The sequence below is a fragment of the Pelodiscus sinensis genome, chromosome 22 (assembly GCF_052426305.1).
Source record: "Pelodiscus sinensis isolate ZL-2025 chromosome 22, ASM5242630v1, whole genome shotgun sequence".
NCBI lineage: Eukaryota > Metazoa > Chordata > Testudines > Trionychidae > Pelodiscus > Pelodiscus sinensis.
In genome coordinates this window covers 2,955,370-2,978,846 of record NC_143073.1, presented here as the reverse complement: position 1 = coordinate 2,978,846, position 23,477 = coordinate 2,955,370, and the positions used below count along the sequence as shown (strand labels likewise).

At 72.6% G+C, this 23,477-nt stretch overlaps 1 protein-coding gene across 4 annotated transcripts in view; it reads right to left on the bottom strand.

Annotated features, from left to right (window-relative positions):
* Positions 1-51: 51 nt before the first annotated feature.
* The window catches only part of ZBTB7B (zinc finger and BTB domain containing 7B), a 29,790-nt gene continuing 6,364 nt past the window's right edge, over positions 52-23,477 (bottom strand). For 2 of the 4 annotated variants that reach the window (XM_075907535.2, XM_075907536.2), the window contains exons 2-3: positions 4,424-5,448; positions 52-2,987 (exon numbers count right to left, since the gene is read on the bottom strand). In XM_075907535.2, coding sequence (XP_075763650.1) covers positions 2,546-2,987; positions 4,424-5,448 — 1,467 coding nt within the window. In that variant the 3' untranslated portion in view covers positions 52-2,545. Of the gene's footprint in view, positions 2,988-4,423; positions 5,449-15,903; positions 17,365-21,783; positions 22,333-23,477 lie in introns of those variants that run through there. The other 2 variants (XM_075907538.2, XM_075907537.2) reach the window with 2 other exon arrangements.

The following is a 23,477-nucleotide window of genomic DNA, read 5'->3' as shown; positions in this document are numbered from 1 at the left end:
CGCCCAGCTCCCCCCCACCCCCCGCGACAGACCGACAGGCGAGCCGAGGGGTCCCTGCTTCTCCGTTTATTACCAAGCAGCCTTCATTTCAAAAATAAAAATAACAGCAACCGAAAAGCGCGGGCGGGCGAGCGGCCGGCTCCCGCCAGCCCAGGGGAGTTGGGCTCTTTACACTAGAGGAGTGGAAGTAGCCGAGATTTCAAGTTCACCGTAAGGCACTTTATAGCCAGGCCAGGCCCCGCGGCAGAGGACCGGCACCGGGCAGACAGCGCGGGCGGGGGGGGGGGGGGGGTAATATATTACATCATCTCTTTAAATATCGATAAACTCTCATTCGGGGCTAATACTGCCCTGCCGGGGCAGACGGGACTGTGCAAAGGCGGCGGGAAAGCCACCGCTCTGGGGCGGCCCCTGGGGCTCGTCTGCCTGCACGGGAGGGGGCTGACCCCCAGTCCACGGAACGGGCCCCCCTTCCCGGGCCAACAGGCCCAAATAGTGCAACCAGAGAAAGCAGCAAGGAGTGCAGGGCGAGCGGGGCCCACCGGGGGGGCTGCTTGCTTCCGGGGGGGGGCAGCCTGCCGGGGGCTCCTCGGGTAAGGCATGGGGGTGCAGGGCACCCTAGATCTGCATCTCTCCATGAGACTGACCCACAGACCAATTCCACCAGTTATGGGGGGGGTGCTGGACGGACGGAGGGAACCCGGGCACAAGCTCCGTCCCAGGACACCAAGCGCTTTTCCGCCGCCCAGCAGGGAAATAAAACCAGACGGGGCTTTAAAAAACGGGGGCTGGCGACTGCCCGAGGGGGAGGGGGCACAGGCGAGGGGACCCTCACCCAGCCTGCCCAGGCCCTAGGTACACCCAGCCCGCGGGGCCAGACGAACCCCCAGGAGTGGGGCGCTGCAGAGCCGGCCCCATGCACAGTGAGGCCACCAGGGGGCGCCCCGAGGCCAGCTGTCCGGGCAGCGCCCCGCCCTGGCACTGGGGGAGCGGGCAGGGCTGGCAGGCGGAGGGTTAAATGCACCTGATTCAGCAGGGAGGGGACACCTGGTACAAAGGGCTCCGGGTACAGCCTGTCCCACCCGCGGGGCGGGCGGCTCCCTGCCAGCCCGGGCGCGGCGGACGCGCTGCTCCCCCCAGCACCAAGCGCCGCAAAGCAGGGAGGGGCTGGGAGCTGGCAGAGCAGCAGGAGCCCTTCCCCCTCCTTGGGCAGCGCCGGCTCCCCAGCCAGCACCTGGCACTGCCCCCCAGGCTGTGGGGAGGGGCAGGGCGAGGCCCCCCCAGCCTCTCATTGTGCAAATCCACCAGGGGGAGTTCCCCCCCTTTGCATAATTCAGAACAAACAGCGACAGGAAAAACAGGAACAGAAACTTGCGGCGTCAAGAGAAAGACAGTTTGTGAGGGGAATGACTTCCCGCCCAGGGAGCGGGGTCACCCCGCCGGGGCCAGAGCCCGGGGGCCCGGCTCCAGCCCCCGGCCCCTCCCAGAGCCGGGAGAGAACCCAGGGGCCTAGCTCCAGCCCCCCGACCCCGCCCAGAGCTGGGAGAGAACCCAGGGGCCTAGCTCCGGCCCCCCGACCCCTCCCAGAGCCGAGAGAGAACCCAGGGGCCTAGCTCCAGACCCCCGACCCCTCCCAGAGCCGGGAGAGAACCCAGGGGCCTAGCTCCGGCCCCCCGGCCCCTCCCAGAGCCGGGAGAGAACCCAGGGGCCTAGCTCCAGACCCCCAGTTCTCCCAGAGCCGGGAGAGAGCCCAGGGGCCTAGCTCCAGACCCCCAGTTCTCCCAGAGCCGGGAGAGAGCCCAGGGGCCTAGCTCCAGACCCCCAGCCCCTCCCAGAGCCGGGAGAGAGCCCAGGGGCCTAGCTCCAGACCCCCAGTTCTCCCAGAGCCGGGAGAGAACCCAGGGGCCTAGCTCCAGACCCTCAGTTCTCCCAGAGCCGGGAGAGAACCCAGGGGCCTAGCTCCAGACCCCCAGCCCCTCCCAGAGCCGGGAGAGAGCCCAGGGGCCTAGCTCCAGACCCCCAGCCCCTCCCAGAGCCGGGAGAGCGCTCAGGGGCCTAGCTCCAGACCCCCAGCCCCTCCCAGAGCCAGGAGAGAGCCCAGGGGCCTAGCTCCAGACCCCCAGCCCCTCCCAGAGCCGGGAGAGAGCACAGGGGCTTGGCTCCAGCCCCCCGTCAGCACCCAGAACTGGGAGAGAACCACCCCTGCTCTAACCCACCAGCCCTCACTGGCCCCTCCAGAGCCGGGACCAGAACCTGGGAGCCCTGGCTCCAGCTCCCCCTCCCCAGCTGCTCTCACCCAGCAGCCCCCACTTCCCTCCCAGCACTAGGGGAGAATCCAGGTTCCCGAGCTGGGGAGTTTTGCGTGGCAGCCTCTGGCGGCTCCTTGCAGACCCCAAGGGGGGAACCTTGGGAGCCCCCCACGGTCCTTATGGCTTCCTGTGCCCGCTCCCGCCTGGGGCAGAGGGCCGTGTGCCCCAGCTGGGGGCTGTGGTGCGCTATCCCCAGGGGCGCCCACCCCACTGCCAGCCCCAGAGCGGCCGCCGCCCTACACCAGCTCCACGGGCACGGCCCCCTTGGGCGGCGGCCCCTCCTCCCCGTCCCCCTCCCCCTCCCCGTCCTCCTCCTCCTCCTCGGGCGGGGGGGCGCGGGCCGCGTCCCAGAAGTGGGCCAGCGAGAGGCGCAGGCTCTCCAGGCGCCCGTTGGACAGGTCGAGGCCCGGGGAGCCGGCGGGGGGCGGGGGCGGGTCGTCGCGGCGGCGCCGGCGGGTCCGCACCTCCAGGCAGTTCTGGCCCTTGAGGTGGCGCTGCAGGTGGTCGTCCTTGGCGAAGGCCTTGTGGCAGAGGTAGCACTCGTAGGGGCGGGCGCCCGTGTGCAGGTGCATGTGGTTCTTCAGGTCGTAGCTGTGCAGGAAGCGGGCGCTGCAGTGCTGACAGGCGTAGGGCCGCTCGCCCGTGTGCTTCCGCATGTGGATCTTCAGCTTGTCGTTCCTGCGCGGGGGGGAGGGGGAGGCTCAGCGGGGCCAGGCTGCCGCGAGATCCCCCCCCAGCGCCCGCCCCAGGCTGCCGCGAGATCCCCCCCCCCCCGCGCCCGTCCCAGGCTGCCGCGAGATCCCCCCCCCCCCCCGCGCCCATCCCAGCTTGGCGGGAGATTCCCCCCCCCAGCCCATCCCAGCTTGGCGCGAGATCCCCCCCCCCCCCGCCTGTCCCAGCTTGGCAGGAGAGTCCCTCCCCCCGCCCATCCCAGGCTGCTGCGAGATTCCCCCCCCCCCCCCCCGCCTGTCCCAGCTTGGCAGGAGATTCCCTCCCCCTGCCCGTCCCAGGCTGCCACGAGATTTCCCCCCGCCTGTCCCAGCTTGGCGGGAGATTCCCTCCCCCCGCCCGTCCCAGGCTGCCACGAGATCCCCCCCCCGCCTGTCCCAGCTTGGCGGGAGATTCCCTCCCCCCGCCCATCCCAGGCTGCCGCGAGATCCCCCCCCCGCCTGTCCCAGCTTGGCGGGAGATTCCCTCCCCCCGCCCGTCCCAGGCTGCCGCGAGATTCCCCCCCCCGCCCGTCCCAGCCTGGTGCGAGATCCTCCCGCCCGTCCCCATCTGGGCCAGGCTCCCATGCGATCCCTCACCCATGTCCACCTGGGCCAGAGCCCTTAGCGGGGCCAGGCTGCCACAAGACACCTCCGCCACCCCACCCATCCCAGCCTGGGCCATGCTCCCACAAGACCCCTCCACACCCATCCCCCGCCTGGGAACCCACGGGCCAGCCCAAAGGTCCATCCAGCCCCATGTCCCGTCTGCCGACAGTGGCCAATGCCGGACGCTCCAGAGGGGTGAGCAGAACAAGGAATCGTCCAGCGTTCCCTCTCCTCTGACGGACAGCGGCTCGGGGCACCTCCCTGCGCAGCCTGGCGAATAGCCGTTGATGGGCCCAACCTCCATCAATCTCCCTCGTTCTTTTGTTGAACCCTGTTAACGTCCTGGCCTTTACAACCTCCTCTGGCGAGGAGTTCCACAGGTTGGCTGTGGGTTGTGTGACGCAATACTTCCCTTGGGTGTGTTTAAACCTGCTGCCTAGTAATTTCACTGGGTGGCTCCTAGGTCTTGCGCTATGAGACAGAGTGAACCGCACTTCCTTATTTGCTTGCTCCACACCTGTCAGGATTGTATAGACCTCTGTCTCACACCCCCCTTAGTCACCCAGCAGGGGTCCACCGTGGGGGGACTCAGCAGGCAAAACGGGGCAAGTGTGTGCAGGAGGGTAAAGTGGGGGCACAGAGGTGCAAGAGCACTCACCAAGGGAACTGGGGGTGCACGGGGGGCCCTCCCCAGGTACAGAAGGGGCGCAGGGCGTGTGGGGGGACGGGCACTTACCGGTGAAGCAGGGGTGATGGGCACGTGGGGTCGCAAGCGGACACGGGGCGCGGGGCACTCACCGGGTGAAGCGGACGCCGCACACCTCGCAGGCGAAGGGCTTCTCGCCGGTGTGGGTGCGCATGTGCCGGGGCAGCTTGCCGGCGCCGTGGATGACCTTGTGGCAGACGGGGCACTCCTGGGGCATCTGGGAGCGGCGCTTGCGCACCAGCTTGTCGGGGCTGTCCAGGCCGGGGGCCAGGGACTCCTGCTGCAGGGAGCTCAGGTAGGCCATGAGGTCGGGGTCAATGGGGTCGTCATCAGAGCCGGCTTCCTCGGGGGACAGGCCCGGCTGGCAGAGGTAGGGGTACGGGTAGGGGTACGGGCGAGGGGGCTGCTCCTCCTCCTCCTCCCCTGCGTCGTAGCTCTCGTAGGGCTGGGCCGGGCCCTCCGGCGCCGGGGCCGGGGAGGGCTCGCGGGGCTCGGGCAAGGGGCTGCCGGCGGCTGGGCCGGGGCCGGCCTCCTCGGCGTGGTGGTTGAGGCGGGAGGATCGGGCCTGCAGGAACTTGCGGGTCTTCCTGCTGCGGCGGGGGGCAGGGCGGGCGGGCAGCAGGGCGGCCGCGTCCCCCTCCGGCAGGGCGGCGAAGGCCTCGAGGTAGCGGCGAGCCCGCTCGCGGTCGCCGGCGTCGGGCCCGGGCGCCTCCCGCCCGCTGCTCTGCAGGATCTCCACGCAGGCGGCGATGACGCAGGGGATCTCCAGCAGCCGGGCGGCTTGCAGCACCTCGCCCATGTTGGCGCTGCTGATGGTGAGCGTGGCGGTGTAGGCGAACTCCAGCAGCGCGCCCAGCGCCTCGTGCCCCACGAAGTCCAGCTCGCAGACCTCCTGGCCCGCGCCCGGCCCCGGCCCCGCAAACAGCTTCTGGAAGTAGCGGCTGCAGGCGGCCAGCACGGCCCGGTGGGTGCGGTACTCCAGGCCCTGCGCCTTGATGGTCACGTCGCACAGCACCCCCCGCTGCCGCTGCTCGTTCAGGCTGCTCAGCAGCTCGCTGCTGTGCTCCGGAAAGGGGATCCCGATCAGGTCGTCGTCGGGGCTCCCCATCCTCCTCACCTGCGGGGGAGACAGCCTGCTCAGCCCCCGGCTCCCGCCCAGCGGGGGGGGGCTAGAACCCCCCCTGCTGCCCCCCAGCACGCCCAGCTCCTGCCTGGGACGGGAAACCCAGACCCTGCGGGGGGAGGCTAGAACCCCCCTGCTGCCCCCCAGCACGCCCAGCTCCCGCCTGGGACGGGCAGCCCAGACCCGGGGGGAGGCTAGAACCCCCCTCCGCTGCCCCCCAGCACGCCCAGATCCTGCCTGGGACGGGAAATCCAGACCCTGCGGGGGGAGGCTAGAACCCCCCTCCGCTGCCCCCCAGCACGCCCAGCTCCTGCCTGGGATGGGCAACCCAGGGCTGGGGGGAGGCCAGAACCCCCCCCCTCCACTGCCCCCCAGCACGCCCAGCTCCTGCCTGGGATGGGCAACCCAGGGCCAGGGGGAGGCCAGAACCCCCCCCTCCACTGCCCCCCAGCACGCCCAGCTCCTGCCTGGGATGGGCAACCCAGGGCCAGGGGGAGGCCAGAACCCCCCCTCCGCTGCCCCCCAGCACACCCAGCTCCCACCTGGGACGGGAAACCCAGATCCTGCGGAGGGAGGCTAGAATCCCCCTCTGCTGCCCCCCAGCACACCCAGCTCCCGCCTGGGACGGGAAACCCAGGGCCGGAGGGAGGCCAGAACCCCCCCCTCCACTGCCCCCTAGCACGCCCAGCTCCCGCCTGGGATGGGAAACCAAGGCCTGGGGGGGAGGCCAGAGCCCCCCCTTCACTGCCCCCCCAGAATGCCCAGTTCCCGCCTGGGCCAGGAAGCCCAGGCCCCATGGGGGGGCCAGAATCCCCCCTCCACTGCCCCCCAGCACACCCAGCCAGCTCCCACCCAGGATGGGCAGCCCAGGCCCTGCGGGGGGGAGGGGAGGCTAGAACCCTGGGGAGGGCACAGCCCATGGGGCCCCATGGGGCTGGAAGAGGCGGGCGCAGCCACTGGGAGGAAACTTCTGTGGTGAACGCGTGAAGTGCGCTGGCGCCGCCATCGGCTGAGGAAACCCCCCCGCCCGCAGCCGGCGTGCAGAGGGGAGTGGGCGTGCGCCCCGCGGCCCCCCAGCACGGCCGATTCCTAGAAGAGATAAGGCCGGCGCCGCGCTCCCACGGCTCAGAGCAAATCTGCCCCCGGCTGACGCTGGCGGGGGGGGGGGGCGATGGGGCGGGACCCCCGGGCAGATGGCAACCCCTGAAATCCAGCGGCCCCCCGGGCGGAGTCCTGCCAGACCCACCGAGCCGGGAGACCAGCCGTGGCCAGTCAGGGTACAGCCCCCCCCCCCCCAGGGGGTCCACGCCCGGCAGGTCCCAGCCACCCCTGGGGCCGGGCAGAGCCCTGTAGCTGGAGGCCAGGCCTGCGCAGGGCTTCGATCCAGGCCCCCTGCCAGGAACCGGGGCCTCGCCTCCCCCGCAGCCCAGGCCCTGCCGCAGCGCCCGCTCGCGCCCCCCTGGGCCCGACCACACCAAAGGGGGAAATCTCAGCTCGGCGCCTTTGATTGGCACCCGGCGCAGGCAGCTTCCTGCACCGCCACGCGCAGCCCCCCAGCGCCCGCCCCCGCCGCGCCGCCACGGCCCCCCAGCGCCCGCCCCGACGCCCGCCCCCCCCCAGCGCCCGCCCCCCGAGGGCTCGGCGCCGCCACGGCCCCCCAGCGCCCGCCCCCCACGCGCCGCCACGGCCCCCCAGCGCCCGCCCCCCGAGGGCTCCGCGCCGCCACGGCCCCCCAGCGCCCGCCCCCCGAGGGCTCCGCGCCGCCGCGCCGCCACGCGCAGCCCCCCAGCGCCCGCCCCCCGAGGGCTCCGCGCCGCCGCGCCGCCACAGCCCCCCAGCGCCCGCCCCCCGAGGGCTCCGCGCCGCCACAGCCCCCCAGCGCCCGCCCCCCGAGGGCTCCGCGCCGCCACGCGCAGCCCCCCAGCGCCCGCCCCCCGAGGGCTCCGCGCCGCCACAGCCCCCCAGCGCCCGCCCCCCGAGGGCTCCGCGCCGCCGCGCCGCCACGGCCCCCCAGCGCCCGCCCCCCGAGGGTTCCGCGCCGCCACGGCCCCCCAGCGCCCGCCCCCGACGCGCCGCCACAGTCCCCCAGCACCCGCCCCCCGAGGGCTCGGCGCCGCCGCGCCGCCACGGCCCCCCAGCGCCCGCCCCCGACGCGCCGCCACAGCCCCCCAGCACCCGCCCCCCGAGGGCTCGGCGCCGACGCGCCGCCACAGCCCCCCAGCGCCCGCCCCCGACGCGCCGCCACAGCCCCCCAGCACCCGCCCCCCAAGGGCTCGGCGCCGCCACAGCCCCCCAGCGCCCGCCCCCCGAGGGCTCCGCGCCGCCACGGCCCCCCAGCGCCCGCCCCCCGCCCGCCCCACGCGCCCCCCCCCGCGCCCGCCCCCCGAGGGCTCCGCGCCGACGCGCCGCCACAGCCCCCCAGCGCCCGCCCCCCGCGGGCCCCGCACCCGCCCCCCAACGCGCCGCCACAGCCCCCCAGCGCCCGCCCCCCGAGGGCTCCGCGCCGCCACGGCCCCCCAGCGCCCGCCCCCCGAGGGCTCCGCGCCCACGCGCTGCCATAGCCCCCCGCGCCCGCCCCCCGAGGGCTCCGTGCCGACGCGCCGCCACAGCCCCCCGCCCCGCCCCCCGAGGGCTCCGCGCCGACGGCCGCCATAGCCCCCCAGCGCCCGCCCCCCGAGGGCTCGGTGCCGACGCGCCGCCACAGCCCCCCAGCGCCCGCCCCCCGAGGGCTCCGTGCCGACGCACTGCCATAGCCCCCCAGGCGGCCGATGCCCCGTCCCCCTGGGCGCACACGAGCCCCGGGCCGGCCCCTCCCGCCCCACAGGAGCAGGGCTGCGCGTCCCGCCCCCCGCCACTGAGCGAGGGCCCCCCAGGGTCCCACTGCTCCTCCTGCCCCCCAGCTGGAGAAGGCCAGGGGCCCGCGGCGCCCGGCTGGGCTGGGGATCGGGCAGGGCCCGGCTGCCTTGCCGGCTCTGGGCAGAGGCGGAGCCGGGCAAACCCCAGTCGTGGGGGCGGGGAGCAAGGCCTTCCCCAGCCCGGGCAGGGTTAGCCCTGACAGCTCCCTGGCCAAGCCACCCTCGTCCTGGCAGGGATTCCCACGCCCCCCCGCCGTGGCACGCCCGGAGGCTGCTGCGGGGGCTCACGGGGCACAGCCCCCCCCGGCAGGGGCCGGGCAGCCTGGGCGCAGACGTGGCGGGGAGAGGAGCTGCTGGGGGCACAGATCCCGAGACAACCAGGTCCCCCTCCCCGAAGCCAAGTGCCCAGGGCCACGGAGACCCAGCGCCCCAGGGGCAGGGGCAGCCCTTCCCCCGCCGGCCTGGCCACAGCGCTGGGCTTTGTCAGCCCCCAGCCACGTCTCAGCGCCCACGGGGCCCAGGCCCACCAGGGAGCCAAACGGTGCCAGGCAGCTGGGGCGTAGCCATGGTCACCCCCAGCCCGGGAGAGAACCCAGGAGTCCGGGCCCCACCGCCCGACTCATCGCCGCCAGGGAGCCTGCCCCAGCACCTGCTGCAGCAGCTGGTGAGGGGCCAGCCGGGAGATCAGCGCCCAGTGCTGGACAGGAGCTAGAGCCACAGCCACGGGGAGGGGGGGAGACTGTAGGCAGGAGCTAGAGCCACAGCCATGGGGGGGGTGGGGGGGAACTGGGCAGGAGCTAGAGCCACGGGGGAGGGGAGGGGGGAAACTGGGCAGGAGCTAGAGCCACAGCCATGGGGGGGGGGGGGGGGAAACTGGGCAGGAGCTAGAGCCACAGCCACGGGGGATTGGAGGGGGAACTGGGCAGGAGCTAGAGCCACGGGGGATTGGGGGGGAACTGGGCAGGAGCTAGAGCCACAGCCACGGGGGGGGGAGCTAGAGCCACAGCCACGGGGGGGGATGGGGGGGGAAACTGGGCAGGAGCTAGAGCCACGGGGGATTGGGGGGGAACTGGGCAGGAGCTAGAGCCACAGCCACGGGGGGGGGGGAGCTAGAGCCACAGCCACGGGGGGGGATGGGGGGGGAAACTGGGCAGGAGCTAGAGCCACGGGGGATTGGGGGGGAACTGGGCAGGAGCTAGAGCCACAGCCACGGGGGGGGCCTGGACTGGGCAGCGGGGGGCAGAGCCCAGCAAGGCGTGAGGGTGCGGGGCGGTGGCGGACATGCCCCCTCTTGCCCAGCTCGGAGAGGCGCAGATGGCAGCCCAGGCCCAGCCCCCATGGGCACTCCCTGCGCTTGGGTGCCAGCCAGCTGGGGCTGCCTGCCGGTGCGGGGAGGCGGGAGGGGCGCTGAGGGGAGCTGCCCTGCCCCTCTGCCAAGCAGGATCCACCGGCAGGGCAGGCAGCAGCGAGCGGCGCCACGTCAGAGCCGCCCCAGCGGGGAGCACGAACTCTCAGCACGGCCTGGCCCCCGCCCGCCCCGGCAGGGCTCCGGCTGCGTCGCCAGGCCCCTGCCCCCAGACCGACCCTGCAGCCCCTCAGGACTCAGGCCCCTGGCACCCGGACCCCCACCAGGCTCAGCCCCCCGGGCCGGGGGACAGACCCGCGGCCCCCAGCCTCCCGCCGTCCCAGGCCTGCCCCCCTGCAGCGCCTGGGAGCAGTGGGGCGAAGGCAGGGGAGGGAACCCTGGGAGTCCTGGCCCGACGCTGGGCCTGGAGCCGCTGGCTGGCGTCTCGGGGGGCACGAGCGAGGCTGGGTTGGCGGGGGATTAGCCCGGATTAACCCATCACGCCCCTGGGAGCAGACAAGCCGCGACAAAACCCCAATCAGATTAGGGAGCAGATTAGCAGGGGGATTAGCGGGCAGATTTCACACAGGGCAGAGCAGCCTGGCTGGGGGGGCGCCCACCACAGCTTCAGGCAGCCCCCCCAAGGCCAGAGGCCCGGGCTGCCCCAAGGTGGGGCCTAGCTGGCTCTGGGATGGGGTCCAGAGCAGGGGATACCAGCGCATCAGCCGGGTGGGGGGCAGAAGAAAGATGTCAGGGAGGAGGGGCACCAGCATAGCTGAGGGGCAGGCCTGAGGGGGGCTGGGGTGAGGGGCACTGGTGGAGGTGGGGCGGGGGGCTGGGTTGCTGCTGGCCACCTACTAAAGCAGGGGAGGGGCAGGCCTGGCCACGTTTTGCTCGCTGCGCCCCCCCCTTGCCCCACATGCCCGCTACCTGGGGGCCCCTACAGGCGGGCACCCCCAGCCAGTAACCTCAAGGACAGCATGCCCCACACCACAGCGGCCCGGCCTGGCGGGAGCCCCCGTGGGCTCCCTGCACCCCACACAGCTCAGCTGAGCCATGGGGGGCAGCTACGCCTCACCCCGGCCTGGCAGACAGGCCCTGCCAAGGGGTTAAAAGGGGGGGGGACTTTCCATCACACCCACTGCCTGTTCCTGCCCCCCCTCCCCGGCGCATCCTCCCCACCCCGCAGGAGCAGCGCTGCTCGGAGCCACCGTCGAGCAGATGAGAGCGATAAGTGCACGGGGGAGGGGGGGGTCAGGTGTGTGGGTGCAGAGCGCAGCCCGGAAATGGAGAGCGGCCCCACGGCGCAGCCCCCGCCCCACGGAGCGGCCAGGCCTAGGGGTCTGCTCCCCCCGCCCCATGGAACCGCCAGGCCCCTGCTCCCCCCCAGCACGGTGCAGCCAGCCCCCTTGGAGATGGCTCCCCAGGGGCTGGGGGGGGCCTGGGCTCAGCACAAAGAGCCCCCCTGCAGCTGCCAGGCTGAGGAACATCAGCGACTCTCCCACGCCCGGCTGCGAGCAGGGGGCTCCATCCCCCCCGCCCGTTCCAGGGGGCGGGGGCTGCGCTGTGCTGGGGGCCTGGCTGTTCCACGGGGCGGGGATCCTGCAGCCCGCCCGGCCCCGCGAGGCTCCTCGGCAGGCCAAAACGGGCAGGGGCAGGGCCCAGCGTCCCAGCCCCCCCGTGTGGCGCTGCCCAGGCCCGACTCACCCCCCGGCGCACGGCCCACGGGCCGCAGCCTCCCCCCATGCCAAGCCGGGGCGGGGGCGGGGGCCCGGCTCAGCCGCTGGGTCCGGGCAGCGCCGGCAGGGCAGGGCGTCTGGAAGCTGCGTCAGCTCCCGCGGCCCGGAGTGATTTCACTCTTTCCACCTCTGGCACCGGAAGGCAGAGCCGAGTGCCGGGAAGGGGGGGCCCGTTCCCAGGGCGGCAGCGAGCCGGGGACGAGGCCGCGGCTCCCCACGCCCACGGCCGCTCTCCATGCGGCAGCAGCGCCAGGCGGGGGCGGGCGGCTCCCCGGGGCCCAGCAGGGCCCTGGTCTCCCCTGGTAACCGGGCCGCGGCCCCGGCTGGGAACAATGGGCGCGCTCCCCACGGGTCAGCCTGACACGGCGGGCCCAGCGCCGCCCCGCCCCACCCGCCCGCCTGCCGGCACCGCGGGACCAGCCCTTGTGCAACTTTACTAGTTACCTGCCCTGCTTCGCCTGGCAACCCGCCGGCTCCCAGGGAACCAGCCCGGCCCCCCACCCCAGAGCCAGCCGCCTCTCGGCACCAGGCAGGAAATGCCCCCCCCCCACACGCACACCTCGGAGCCCGCAGCACCCCACCCCGAGGTGCCGGCTCACAGAGGCCCTGCCTAGCCGGCCAGAGAGCAGAGCGCTCCCCCTCGGGCCCCAGCCTCCCCAAGGCCACGGCCAGTTAACCCACAGCAGATGGGCCCCTGGAGAAAGCCCGGCACCCGGCGCCTGTAATCGTTCGAGTGACACCCGAGCCGGGGGCCCCGCGGGAGAGGGACACTCTCGAGGGACTTCACAGCCGCGCTGGGAAATGTGACTCACGGGGGAGGTGAGAACAGCACTAACCACTGGGACCTACTTCCCACCCCCCGCACCGAGCTAGAACCCAGGAGTCCTGACGCACCCCGCCCCCGGCGCTCTCAGCACTAGGCCCCGCTGTCCTCCCAGAGTCAGGCACCGGAGCCCCGGCTCCCCGACCCCCAGCCCTGCATGCCCCCCCAGTGCAACAATTTCCTCGTTAGCACGGGGCCCCTCCCAGCGTATGGGGGGTCTCCCATCGGGGACTCCAGGCCACCCCTCGTACCCTGCTGTGGGTAGCACGTGGCTGTGTTGACTGGCCCCCCCTCGGGGTCCCGCCGCAGCGATGCCCGAGAGGAGCACAGAGCGGGCCCCGCAGCTTTGCCAAGCCCAGCTGGAGCAGCACCCGTGCCCCCGGCCTGGGCAGCAGCGCCAGGCTGCCCTGTCTGACACAGCCGAGGGGGAACCAGCGGGAACTGCCAGGCACTGACCCCCCCCCCCGTGCTCTGGCCACTGGGCTCCGCTTCCCCTGCCCGGCACCCGAGTGCTGTCAGGAAAGACCCCCCCCCAGCCACGGGGAGGAGGGAACAACCAGCTTCTCGCTGCCGAGATCAGAGACCCCCACCCCCCACGCCTGCCCCATGGGCGGGGTGGCAGCAGGGCCCCCAGGCAGGACGGGGGGAGCAGGCGCCGCTCTTTGAAAAACAACCAACACACAAGAAAGGAAATGGTTTCAAACAAGGAGGAAAACAAAACCCACCCGGCCCACGAGCGGGGAGAGGGTGCAGAGCCCCATGGCGGGGGGGGGGGGGCCCACACACACGTTCTGTGCAGCGCTCTGTCAAGCTGCCGGCAGGAGCCGATTGTGCAGCAACTGCGGAGTTGAACTACATCCATCACTGATAGCAACTGAAGCACAGCCACGGAGCCACGGACCCCACCACCACCGAGCACAGCCACGGGGCCACGGACCCCACCACCACCGAGCACAGCCACGGAGCCACGGACCCCACCACCCCCGAGCACAGCCACGGGGCCACGGGGCCCACCACCCCCGAGCACAGCCACGGGGCCACGGGGCCCACCACCACCGAGCACAGCCACGGAGCCACGGACCCCACCATCACCGAGCACAGCCACGGGGCCACGGACCCCACCATCACCGAGCACAGCCACGGGGCCACGGACCCCATCACCACCGAGCACAGCCACCGGGCCACAGATCCCCATCACCACAGTCCCCTAGGGGGCCACGGACCTGACCACCAGCGAGTACAGCAACTGAAGCACAGCCACGGAGCCACGGACCCCACCACCACCACCGAGTACAGCCACTGGGCCACAGATCCCCATCACCACAGTCCCCTAGGGGGTCACGTACCCGACCACCATCAAGCACAGCCACCGGGCCACAGATCCCCATCACCACAGTCCCCTGGGGGCCACGGACCTCACCATCACTGGACGGGGTCACGGACCCCACTACCACCACTGAGCACAGCCATCTGGCCCTCAGCACCACAGATCCACCACCACCACGGACCTCCCCACCACCCCCGAGCTCTGCCGCAGGGACATGGACACTTCCATCCCACGGATCCCCACCCCCTCAACACAGCCATGGGGCTACAGATACCCCCAACCAATCTCAGGGCCACAGACCCTCCCTCCCACTGGCACAGATCCCCACCACCAAGCACAGCTGTGGGGCCACGAACTCCCCCCCAGCACAGCCACAGGGCCACAGACATACCAAGCCTGTGCCAATGTGCCCCACCAGTAGGAACACAAACTGAGCTGTAAGCGCTCTACCACCAGCTGGGTGGCACTGGTTAGCCTCCCGAGCAGCCGCACAAGCACCCAGCTTCCGTGGATCCCGCCCCCCCACAGATCACGGCCACGGGGCCACGGATCACACACACACAGAGCACAGCCCCCGGCCGCCCCTCCCCCCACAAGCACTCCTGGTGGGGCGCAGGGTTACTGGGAGAACTCACTTTTGCTGCTGCTCTTGCAAGGGGCCAGGGTGGGGTGTGGGAGGCGCGCTCCCTGCAGACACCCAGCCATTGCCCCTGGAGCCAGGGCAACCCCCCACCCCCAGCCGCATCCTGCCTGGGCCAGACACCAGACCAATTCCACCCCGGGCCCACCCCCGCAGGAGGGGGGAGTCCCGGCCCTATGCCTGCAGGGGGCAGGCAGCAAGGCCCTTGGAGCCGCTGCACCCCATGCACTAGGCCCTGGGCCCCAGCCGCCAGGGGCAAGAGGCACCCAGGAGGCTGGGGGAGCCAGGAGTGACGCTGCCCGTCTCGGTGCCCCCAGCCACAGCCCCCTGTGCCCAGCTCCACTAGGGCTTACAAACTGCCCCCGACAGGGTCCACAACCCCCCACTCATCCCCTCCCAGCCAGCCTGCCCCCCAGCTCCCCCAGGGCCTGCAAACTGCCCCCCCAGTTCCCCCAGGGCCTGCAAACTGCCGCCCCAGCCAGCCTGCCCCCCAGCTCCTGCAAACTACCCCCCCTCCCAGCCAGCCTGCCCCCCAGCTCCTGCCCCCCAGCTCCCCCAGCCTGCCCCCCCAGCTCCTGCCCCCCAGCTCCTGCCCCCCCCTCCCCAGCCAGCCTGCCCCCCAGCTCCCCCAGGGCCTGCAAACTGCCGCCCCAGCCAGCCTGCCCCCCAGCTCCCCCAGGGCCTGCAAACTGCCGCCCCTCCCAGCCAGCCTGCCCCCCAGCTCCCCCAGGGCCTGCAAACTGCCCCCCCAGCCAGCCTGCCCCCAAGCTCCTGCAAACTACCCCCCCTCCCAGCCAGCCTGCCCCCCAGCTCCCCCAGGGCCTGCAAACTGCCCCCCCAGCCAGCCTGCCCCCCAGCCCCCCCAGCCCCCCCAGCTCCCCCCCCAGCTCCCAGCCTGCCCCCCAGCTCCCCCAGGGCCTGCAAACTGCCCCCCCCCAGCCAGCCTGCCCCCCAGCTCCCCCAGGGCCTGCCCCCGCTCCCAGCCAGCCTGCCCCCCACCCCCCCACCCCCCGCTCCCAGCCAGCCTGCCCCCCAGCTCCTCCACCCCCAGGGCCTGCGAACTATCCCTCCAGCCAGCCTGTCCCCAGGTGCCCTACAGCCTGCAAACTACACCCCCCCCCCCAGCCAGTCTGCCCCCGGCTCTCCCAGAGCAGGCAAATTGCCCTCCAAAAAGGGTCCACAAACCCACTCACCCCACCCTCCACAGGGCCAGCAAACTACCCCCCTCCCCGCCAGCCTGCACCCGGCTTCCACAGGGCCTCACCTCCTGCCCCGGGCCTGTGATCTCATTACCCCCTCTCTGCCAGGCCTATGCCTCCCCCACTTTAGCTGGGTCCCAAGCGCTGAGGGTCGCCCCAGGACAGCGGGGGGAGGGGGGGCGGGAATCGCCGATATCTATCCAGCCCCGAGCAGAGAAATAGACTCCCCCCTCCCCCCGAACCCAGCACCCCACGGAGCTCGGCGCAAACAGGGACACCTGGTTCCCGTTCCCAGCCCCACTGCGGCCTCCCCAAGTCAGTCCCAGTCTCGGGGCCTCCCAGGCTGTTGGGGACGCCGGGGCCCCAGCCATGGAAAGGGAGCCGGGGGGCACCATCACTTCCCCACAAGCCAGCCCCCAAGCCCAGAGGCTCGGGTCTCCGGGGAGCGCACCCCAGGGCATCCCAGCACCGCCCGGACGCCCGGCTCCACCTGCCGAGCACCCCCCGCCCGCGGCCCTCACCTCGGGCGGCGTGCCGTGCCGGCGCTGGCTCTCGGCAGGGTGCCTGGGCTCCGTGTGAACCTGGCCCAGCTCACGCTGCGGCTCCCATCCCACCTCAAACGGAGCCGACGCCCACACCCCGTGTCACGCACCTCCCAGCCCTGCTCCCCAGAACACACCCGGCATTAACCCTTCGGCGGCTGGCCCGGCCCCGGGACCCTGCCCCCCCGGACACAGGAAATTCCCAGCTCACCCGGCCGCGCCGCAGAGCGCTACGGAGAGGCGCAGCCAGGGGAACCCCCAACCCACACACCAGCCCGGGGGGGGAAAAGGGGGCACAGAGGCCATCTGCACGGGGGAGGGGCTCACAGCTGCCCCCCGCCCAGCTATGGGGCCAGGGGGATTCCTTCGCCCCAGTAATGCTGCCCCCTACTGGGCACCCTGCTGCTGGATGGTTCAGCCGCGGCCCCTGCCCCGGCCAGCGCAGCCCCCAGGAGAACCCGGGCCGGGGCACCTGGCCTGGCCCGGCAGAGAGCCTCTGCCGCTGCGCTCTGCCGGCTCGCCCGGGTGCGGGGCTGCGTCACCGCCAGACAGCTCAGCCTGCCTGCCCTGGCACGCCCGGCCGGCCCCGGGAGCCACCCTCCCCCCCGTGGGAGCCAACGGGCTGCCCCCTGCACTTGGGGGGCAGCCAGAGGACCTGCCTCGGCCTGCAGGCCCCGGCTCCCGTGTGCACAGCAGGGAGGCGCTGGGGGAGGGCAGCATCCTCCGTGGATAACCAGCAGGGAGCGAGACCCCCCGAGTGAGCCGCACAGCAGGTGGCCTGGGAGCCCAGGCTGGGCATGGGGCAGGTGCGGGGGGCATGTTGCCTCTGGCGCTGCCTAGGCCGGTCCTCAGACCCGCAGCCCTGCCAGGCTCAGCGGGGCAGCAGGACAACGGGGCTCCGGGAGCCGAGAAGGGAGCAGCGCCCGGGACCTCCTGCCCCAGCCCCACTGGTGAGAGAGGGGAAGCCAGGGGAGCCCCCAGGAAGAGACCGGCCAGGCCAGAGGGGTGGGAGCCCGGGCAGGCTGGATGGGGTAGGGAGAGGGGCTGGCGCCGGGTTCCCCACACACCCCAGGAACACTCAGCTCCTGCCCAGCAGGCCCCGGCAGCCAGAATGGGGGGGGAGAGCAGCAGCCAAGGACACTCGATGGCAGCCCCCCCAGGGAGGGGGAGGAGACTCCCCCATGGGGATGGGTCGTTACCAGCGCTCCAGAAACACAGCGCCAGGACCACGGCGAACACAAAGCCGCGTTGCCTGCACGCCGCGCGCACCCAGGAGAGAGTCACGTGCCGCCCAGCCGCCGGCGCGCCCGCAGCCGGGGTTTCTACGGGTGGTGCACATCTGCCCATGCCACGGCGCACAGAATAAAATTCAGTCCGCACGCAGGTGCCAAAACGTTAGAGGGGACATTGGTGCAAACCCCAGAGGACAATCACACAGCTACTCTGCATTGCCCCCCAGCGCACCGACTCCCCCACTCTCCCCAGCTGCACCTACCCCCCCGTCATGCTGACCCCCCCTTTCCTCCAGCCGCACCGCCTCCCCCAGCCCCAAGCGCCACATCACATGACCCCCAGACCCCACGCCAGCCCCTTGCCCAGCAGGCAGGTGCAAGCCCAGGGGCACCTACATACGCAGCTTTGGCCTGGGCTCTCTGCAGGGGTGGGGGGCCCGTGTCAATGGGAGCTGTGGGGGCCTGTGTGCCAGGAGAGACCCCTCCCCCCCAGCGCCCCACACCACGGGGGCTGGCCCTGGCTGCAACCACCTCTGGGCCCGGTGCAGGGGAGAGGCGAGAGCTGCCCATGTGCAGAAGAGCAGGAGCCTCGCCCGCCCCAGAGAGCAGCCCCCAGCCCCGCCCAGGCCTAGCGGGCCCGTGGGAGCAGCCATGGGGCTTGCCGCAGGCAGGTGCCAGCCAGGAGCGGCGCAGCCGGTCTGGGTCAGCAGCGGCTGGCTCCGGCTCCGGGAAGAAAGGAGCAAGGCGCCTGCTGCCAGCCCTGCCCGCTGCCCTTCGCCCCCATGCCGCAGGGGAGGGCTCTGTGGAGCCGGCCCCCCAGCCAGGTGTGCCAGGTGCCAAGGGCGGGAGATAAGGTGGGCGAGGCGGCAGGGAGGGGCCGGCCAGCCTGAGTCAGGAGGAGCCTGCTGGTGGCAAGTGAGTCACAGGCTGGCACCCCCCTCCGCCCCCCAGAGGTGTCGCAACCGCCCGCTGTGTCACCAGCCTGACCACAACCTGCGCCCCGCCCCGCCCAGGGCCCTGGGCACCAGCCTGGCCAGGCCAGAGGGGCTCCAGCGAACAACAGCCAGGCACCCGCTGCGGGCAAGGCCACTGGGACAGCTGCCCGGGCCGGCCTCCGCCCGCCCCCCCTTCTGCCTGTGCCGGCCTCCGCCCCCCCCCCCTTCTGCCTGTGCCGGCCTCCGCCCCCCCCCCCTTCTGCCTGTGCCGGCCTCCGCCCCCCCCCGCCCCCCCTCTTCTGCCCGTGCCGAAGGACAGCTCCTCCGCCTGCCTCCCCCAGAGGACAGCTCCCTTGCCTGCCATCCCAGGCCTTCCTCCACCTCCCAAATCATCAGGCTCCACCAAGGCACCCAGATAAGTAGCCTGACCCACCCCACCCCCAGGAGAGGCAGGCCTCAGCCAGCTGCCAGCTGCTCCGGGCAGCATTGCATGCTGGGACTTGTAGTCCCCACAAGTTGCACCAGAAGGGTCCCAGGGCTGCCCCATGGGAGGGGCTCCTGCCCCAGGACGCAGACCCCGTGTGGGTGGCTTAGGAGAGCAGCGTGCCAAGGGGGCAGCGGGACAGCTCTGTACCATGCTGTGACTCTGGGGGGCAACGTGGAGGAGGGAGCCCCCCGCCTCACCTGGCCCCCTGCAAGGGAAGGGGCTCTACAGGGCAAGCTGTGCAGCCCAGCGCTGGCTCTGGGGGGCAGCTGGCGGGGGGCAGGGCCGCGTGGGAGGCAGGAGCAGCGGAAGGAAGGAAGGAGTTGCTGTAACGCAGCGATGGGGGAAACAGGAAGGAACTAGCAAAAAACCCCAAACCAGCGGGAGATGAACCCCAGGGCGCGAGTCCCGACGCAGCCCCCCACCCTGCCTGGGACAATGCAGCAGCCTCAGGCCCCCCACAGCCATGGCAAGAAGGGGCCTAGGCAGTCACCCCTGCTAGCCCGAGGGCCATGTGGGGCCCAGGGTGAGGACTGGGCACTTCGGCTGCAGGCTGGGCGGGGGGAGGGGACAAGGCCATCACCACCCCAAGGGCCAGAACAGACCAGCCCCAGGCAGCTGCCCCTCTGGCCCCCCTCCCATGGAGCACCCCCCAAGGCCTTGGGAGGGGCACCCGCTCAGCCACCGGCGGCTTCTCACCCAGGCACTGGGGGCAGCATGCCAGGGACGCCCCCCCCTGCAATCAACAGAGCCCCCAGCCCAGCTCAACCCCCCTGCCCCAGCGGGCACCAGCCCCCCCTCCTGCCCCAGCGGGCACCTCTGGGACAGAGCCCTGGCGCTGCCAGGCATGAGACACCAAAGAGGCTGCCATGGTGCGGCCCCTCCGGCTCTGCCCTTGGGGGGCGGGCGGGACGGGCACTTTGCGCCCAGGCAGCTGCTGCCGCCCCACGAGGGCCCCACTTGGGGCGGATTCAGCTGCTGCCTCCACCTGGGGCCCAGACGCCAGAGTTAACCCCTCCCCCGTGGCTCTGCCCCCCGCCAGCCTAGAGAAGCTGCACTCTCCCCCCCAGGACCCCTCCCCCGCCAAGTGCGGTCCTGGGAGCTGGCTGGAGGCCGGCCAGCCCCTTGCATGGGAACAGCAGGGCAGGGCCCTGGCAGTGCCAGCTCTCAGCCAGGCGGGAGCGGAACGCCAGCTGGCCCACGCCGGGGCCCAGGAGCCATGCAGTGATCTCAGCCCAGGGGGTCCCACTGCCCCTCACCCCAGGATCCGCTGGGCCCCTCTGATCCCAGACCCCCAGCAGCACTGACCCCCAGAGAGCAGCCTGGCCTGGGGGGGACCGGGGGGGGCTCTGCTGAACGGCCACGACCCAGGAGTGGGCACCACAGCGCCCCCCCCCCCGGAGCCTCCTCCCAAGGGCCAACTGCATGGGGCATTGGGGGCAAGGCCATGCCTCAGCCAGCTCCACGCTGCAGCTCCTGGGGACACAGGCCCCAGCCCCCCGGCGCGCCCCGTGTACCCACCCTCAGAATCCCCTGTGGGTGGGGCAGCAGGGTCCCCAGCCCCGCTCCAGCAGAGACGCCCGGCCAAGCCGACGAGATGCCCCGCGAGGACAGCGGCTGCCTGGAGCCCCGGCTGCCCCCAGCCCCCCCCAACAAAAATAGCCCAGCTTCCGCCCCCAAGGCAGCTGCCGACTGCACCTGAGCCCAGCGGCCAGGCCAGCGCTGAGCCGCGCCACTAATCCCCACGGCCCCACGGCCTGGAATAGAGCTCAGAACTAGGCCACTGACGAGAACACAGCCCCACCCTCCTGCAGCCAGGCTGGGGCAGGCTGCCCTGGCCCCACAGCCCCGGGGCGGGATGCCGCAGCTATGCTGCCAGGGGAGCGAACGCCACGAGGGGCTGCTCTCCCGTAGGGCTGCCCCCCAGCATGCACCCAGCCCCGCCAGCCAGGGCAGCAAGCTCCCTGCTGAGCCCTGCCCGCTCCCTGTAGGACAGCACCCCCTAGCGCCGCCCTGGGGCACCGCCTGCCGGGGAGAGCGCCCCCTGTTGAGCCCTGCCCGCTCCCTGTAGGACAGCGCCCCCTAGCGCCATCCTGGGGCACTGCCTGCCAGGGGAGAGCGCCCCCTGCTGAGCCCTGCCCACTCCCTGTAGGACAGCGCCCCCTAGCGCCATCCTGGGGCACTGCCTGCCAGGGGAGAGCGCCCCCTGTTGAGCCCTGCCCGCTCCCTGTAGGACAGCGCCCCCAGCGCCATCCTGGGGCACTGCCTGCCAGGGGAGAGCGCCCCCTGCTGAGCCCTGCCCACTCCCTGTAGGACAGCGCCCCCAGCGCCATCCTGGGGCACTGCCTGCCAGGGGAGAGCGCCCCCTGCTGAGCCCTGCCCGCTCCCTGCAGGGCAGCGCCCCCTAGCGCCATCCTGGGGCACTGCCTGCCAGGTGAGAGCGCCCCCTGTTGAGCCCTGCTTGCTCCCTGCAAGGCAGCGCCCCCTAGCGCCGTCCGGAAGCACTGCCTGCCAGGGGAGAGCGCCCCCTGTTGAGCCCTGCTTGCTCCCTGCAAGGCAGCGCCCCCTAGCGCCGTCCGGAAGCACTGCCTGCCAGGGGAGAGCGCCCCCTGCTGAGCCCTGCCTGCTCCCTGAAGCACAGCGCCCCCTAGCACCACTCATCAACCCCTCTGAGTCCTCCCCCTCCACACCTGCAGGGTTAATGACGCTAATTAGGAGAGGCTCGAACCGGGAGAACCTGGGAACGGGGGTGGGGAGGGGCGAGGAAGGGGGTTCCAGCCGGGGCCAAGGGTAGGGCCACAGGAAGGCTTGGGCAGCTGCTGAGCAGCGGGATGTCCCCAGACTCTGCCCCCCCTTGCCAGCAGGAGCTCCCAGCCCAGGGGCCTTCCCTGGCTCCCCCCAGCAGCTCTAAGAGGGCCCCCACGCCTGGGAATGGGGAAGCCCAGCAAGTCACCTTCCTTCACCCCGCCCCACCCCTGCTCCCCCCAGCTGCTCTCGGAGCGGAGGGGCCTGGGGGCAGGAGACCAGCCGGGCCTGGAGGTCTCTCCCCGCAGCTGCCAGCCAGCTCCTCACGCCAGGGCCTGCACGCGGGGGCTCGGGTCAGAGCAGAGACAGCCCCCCTCCCCGCTTGGGAGAGGGGGAGGGAATCGGGGCAAGAGCCGGGGCCACAGGACCCCGCCCGAGCGGGCAGTGGCCCAGAAACACTCACCACGCCGGCCAGGCAGTGCCCATGGGGCCCCGGCGGGAGCCGCAGCGCCTACACGCCCTGCGCCTGCCGGCGGGGAGAGGCCAGCTCGCCTGACCTACTTCTCCTTCCGCATCACCTGCTTTCATTTTCCCTCCCGCGGCCCGGGCCCCCCGCCCCCGCCGCCGGGGAACCGGCCCAGCCACGCCGCCCGCTCCGGGGCCACGGGGCACCCCCGCCCAGCCACCCCGGGAGGTGCCAAGAATGCACGCGGGGAGGGCTGGGACATTGCGAGCAGCTGCACCCCTCCGCAGGGGCTGAAGGTCAGCGCCTCGGGGGAGCTGGCCGGGGCGGGGACGGAGCGGCTCCAGGGGGCCCCCCGCACTTCCTGCTGGCTGGGTCACAGCCTGGCCCAGCCCTCAGGCTGCCAGGGGACCATGGAGGCTCCTGGGGAGCGACCCCCCGCCCCCGGGCTGGGCAGCACTTCAGCGTCCCTGCCGCCTCCCCGCGGGCACACCCTGCCCCCCACGGGAGAGCTCCCGGGAGTCGCCCTTCGGAGCCAGCCTCCGCTCCGCCCCCACCCGGGACTCCAGCCCCCCAGCTGCCCCCCCGCCCAGGCCCCTCCCCCCGCACGCCAAGGTTATTGCAGCAGGCCCCGAGGCGCGGCGTGGGCTCCTGGGGCTCCAGCCTGCTACCAGCAGTGATTTCTCTGTGGTTTCATCATCCACCCCCCGCCTGCCGGGCCCGGCTGCAGCCGCAGCCAGGACCTGGGCCACTGACCCCCACCTGCTGCCCCCTCAGGGGGCGCCCGGGGCACCAGCCCATGCGGCTCTCTGTGGGGCACCTCATTACCCTCACTGCCCCTCTACCGCCCGGGCGTGGGGACCAGTCCCGCCTCGCCAGCATCCTGCAGGGGGGCAGGGCAGGTGGATCAGGGACCCCCTTGCCCAGCAGCTGGAAAGACACACAGGCAAGCGGTACCCAGTGCCCAGGCAGGACAGAGTCTGTGCCCCCGGCCAGTCCCATTCACCCAGGACTCGGGGGGTGCCCCCCGGCCAGGGGACGGCGATTCGGGGGGGGGGGGGAAGGTCTCACAGCACATCACTGGGCAGGGAACAGCCCCGAGTCCCACTGCTCAGCGTCCTCGCCAGGCCCCTCCCCCAGGGGCTGCCAGCGCCGCGGCCCGTGTGACAGCGCAGCCGGTGCCACCGAGCTCCCAGGGACACGCCAGCTGGGGCCAAGCGGCCCTGCCTGCCACCTGACCCCCTCGTCCCTCCCTCCCGGACAGACTGCCCTGCACTCCAGCCAGAGCCCCTCCCCACCCCTGCCCCTCCCACAGCCAGCTGCGCTAGGCACACTCCAGGGTGCCCAGTCCAGCTCTGACTGCAGCCTCAGCCCATCTGCCCCCCAGGGCCGTGCTCTGCCCTCTGCCCTGCACCAAGCTCAGCCCCTCTCTCCCCCTGCCATGCCCCCAGAGAGCCCTGCAAGGTCCCGTCCCCTCCCCTGTCCACCGCTCCTTGCTCCGGGGGGCCAGCCAAGCAGGGAGCCTCACACGGGGACAGCTGATCGCCAGGCCTCGGCCTTCTCCGGAGGCCTTGTCAGAGTGCAGCAGCCTGCCCCACCACTCTCAGCAGAAGTCAACTCCCTATTGGGGAGGGTGGTAAACTGAGGCACGGAGCCAGGAAGGGATGTGCCCAAAGCCGCAGTGTCAGGTGCTA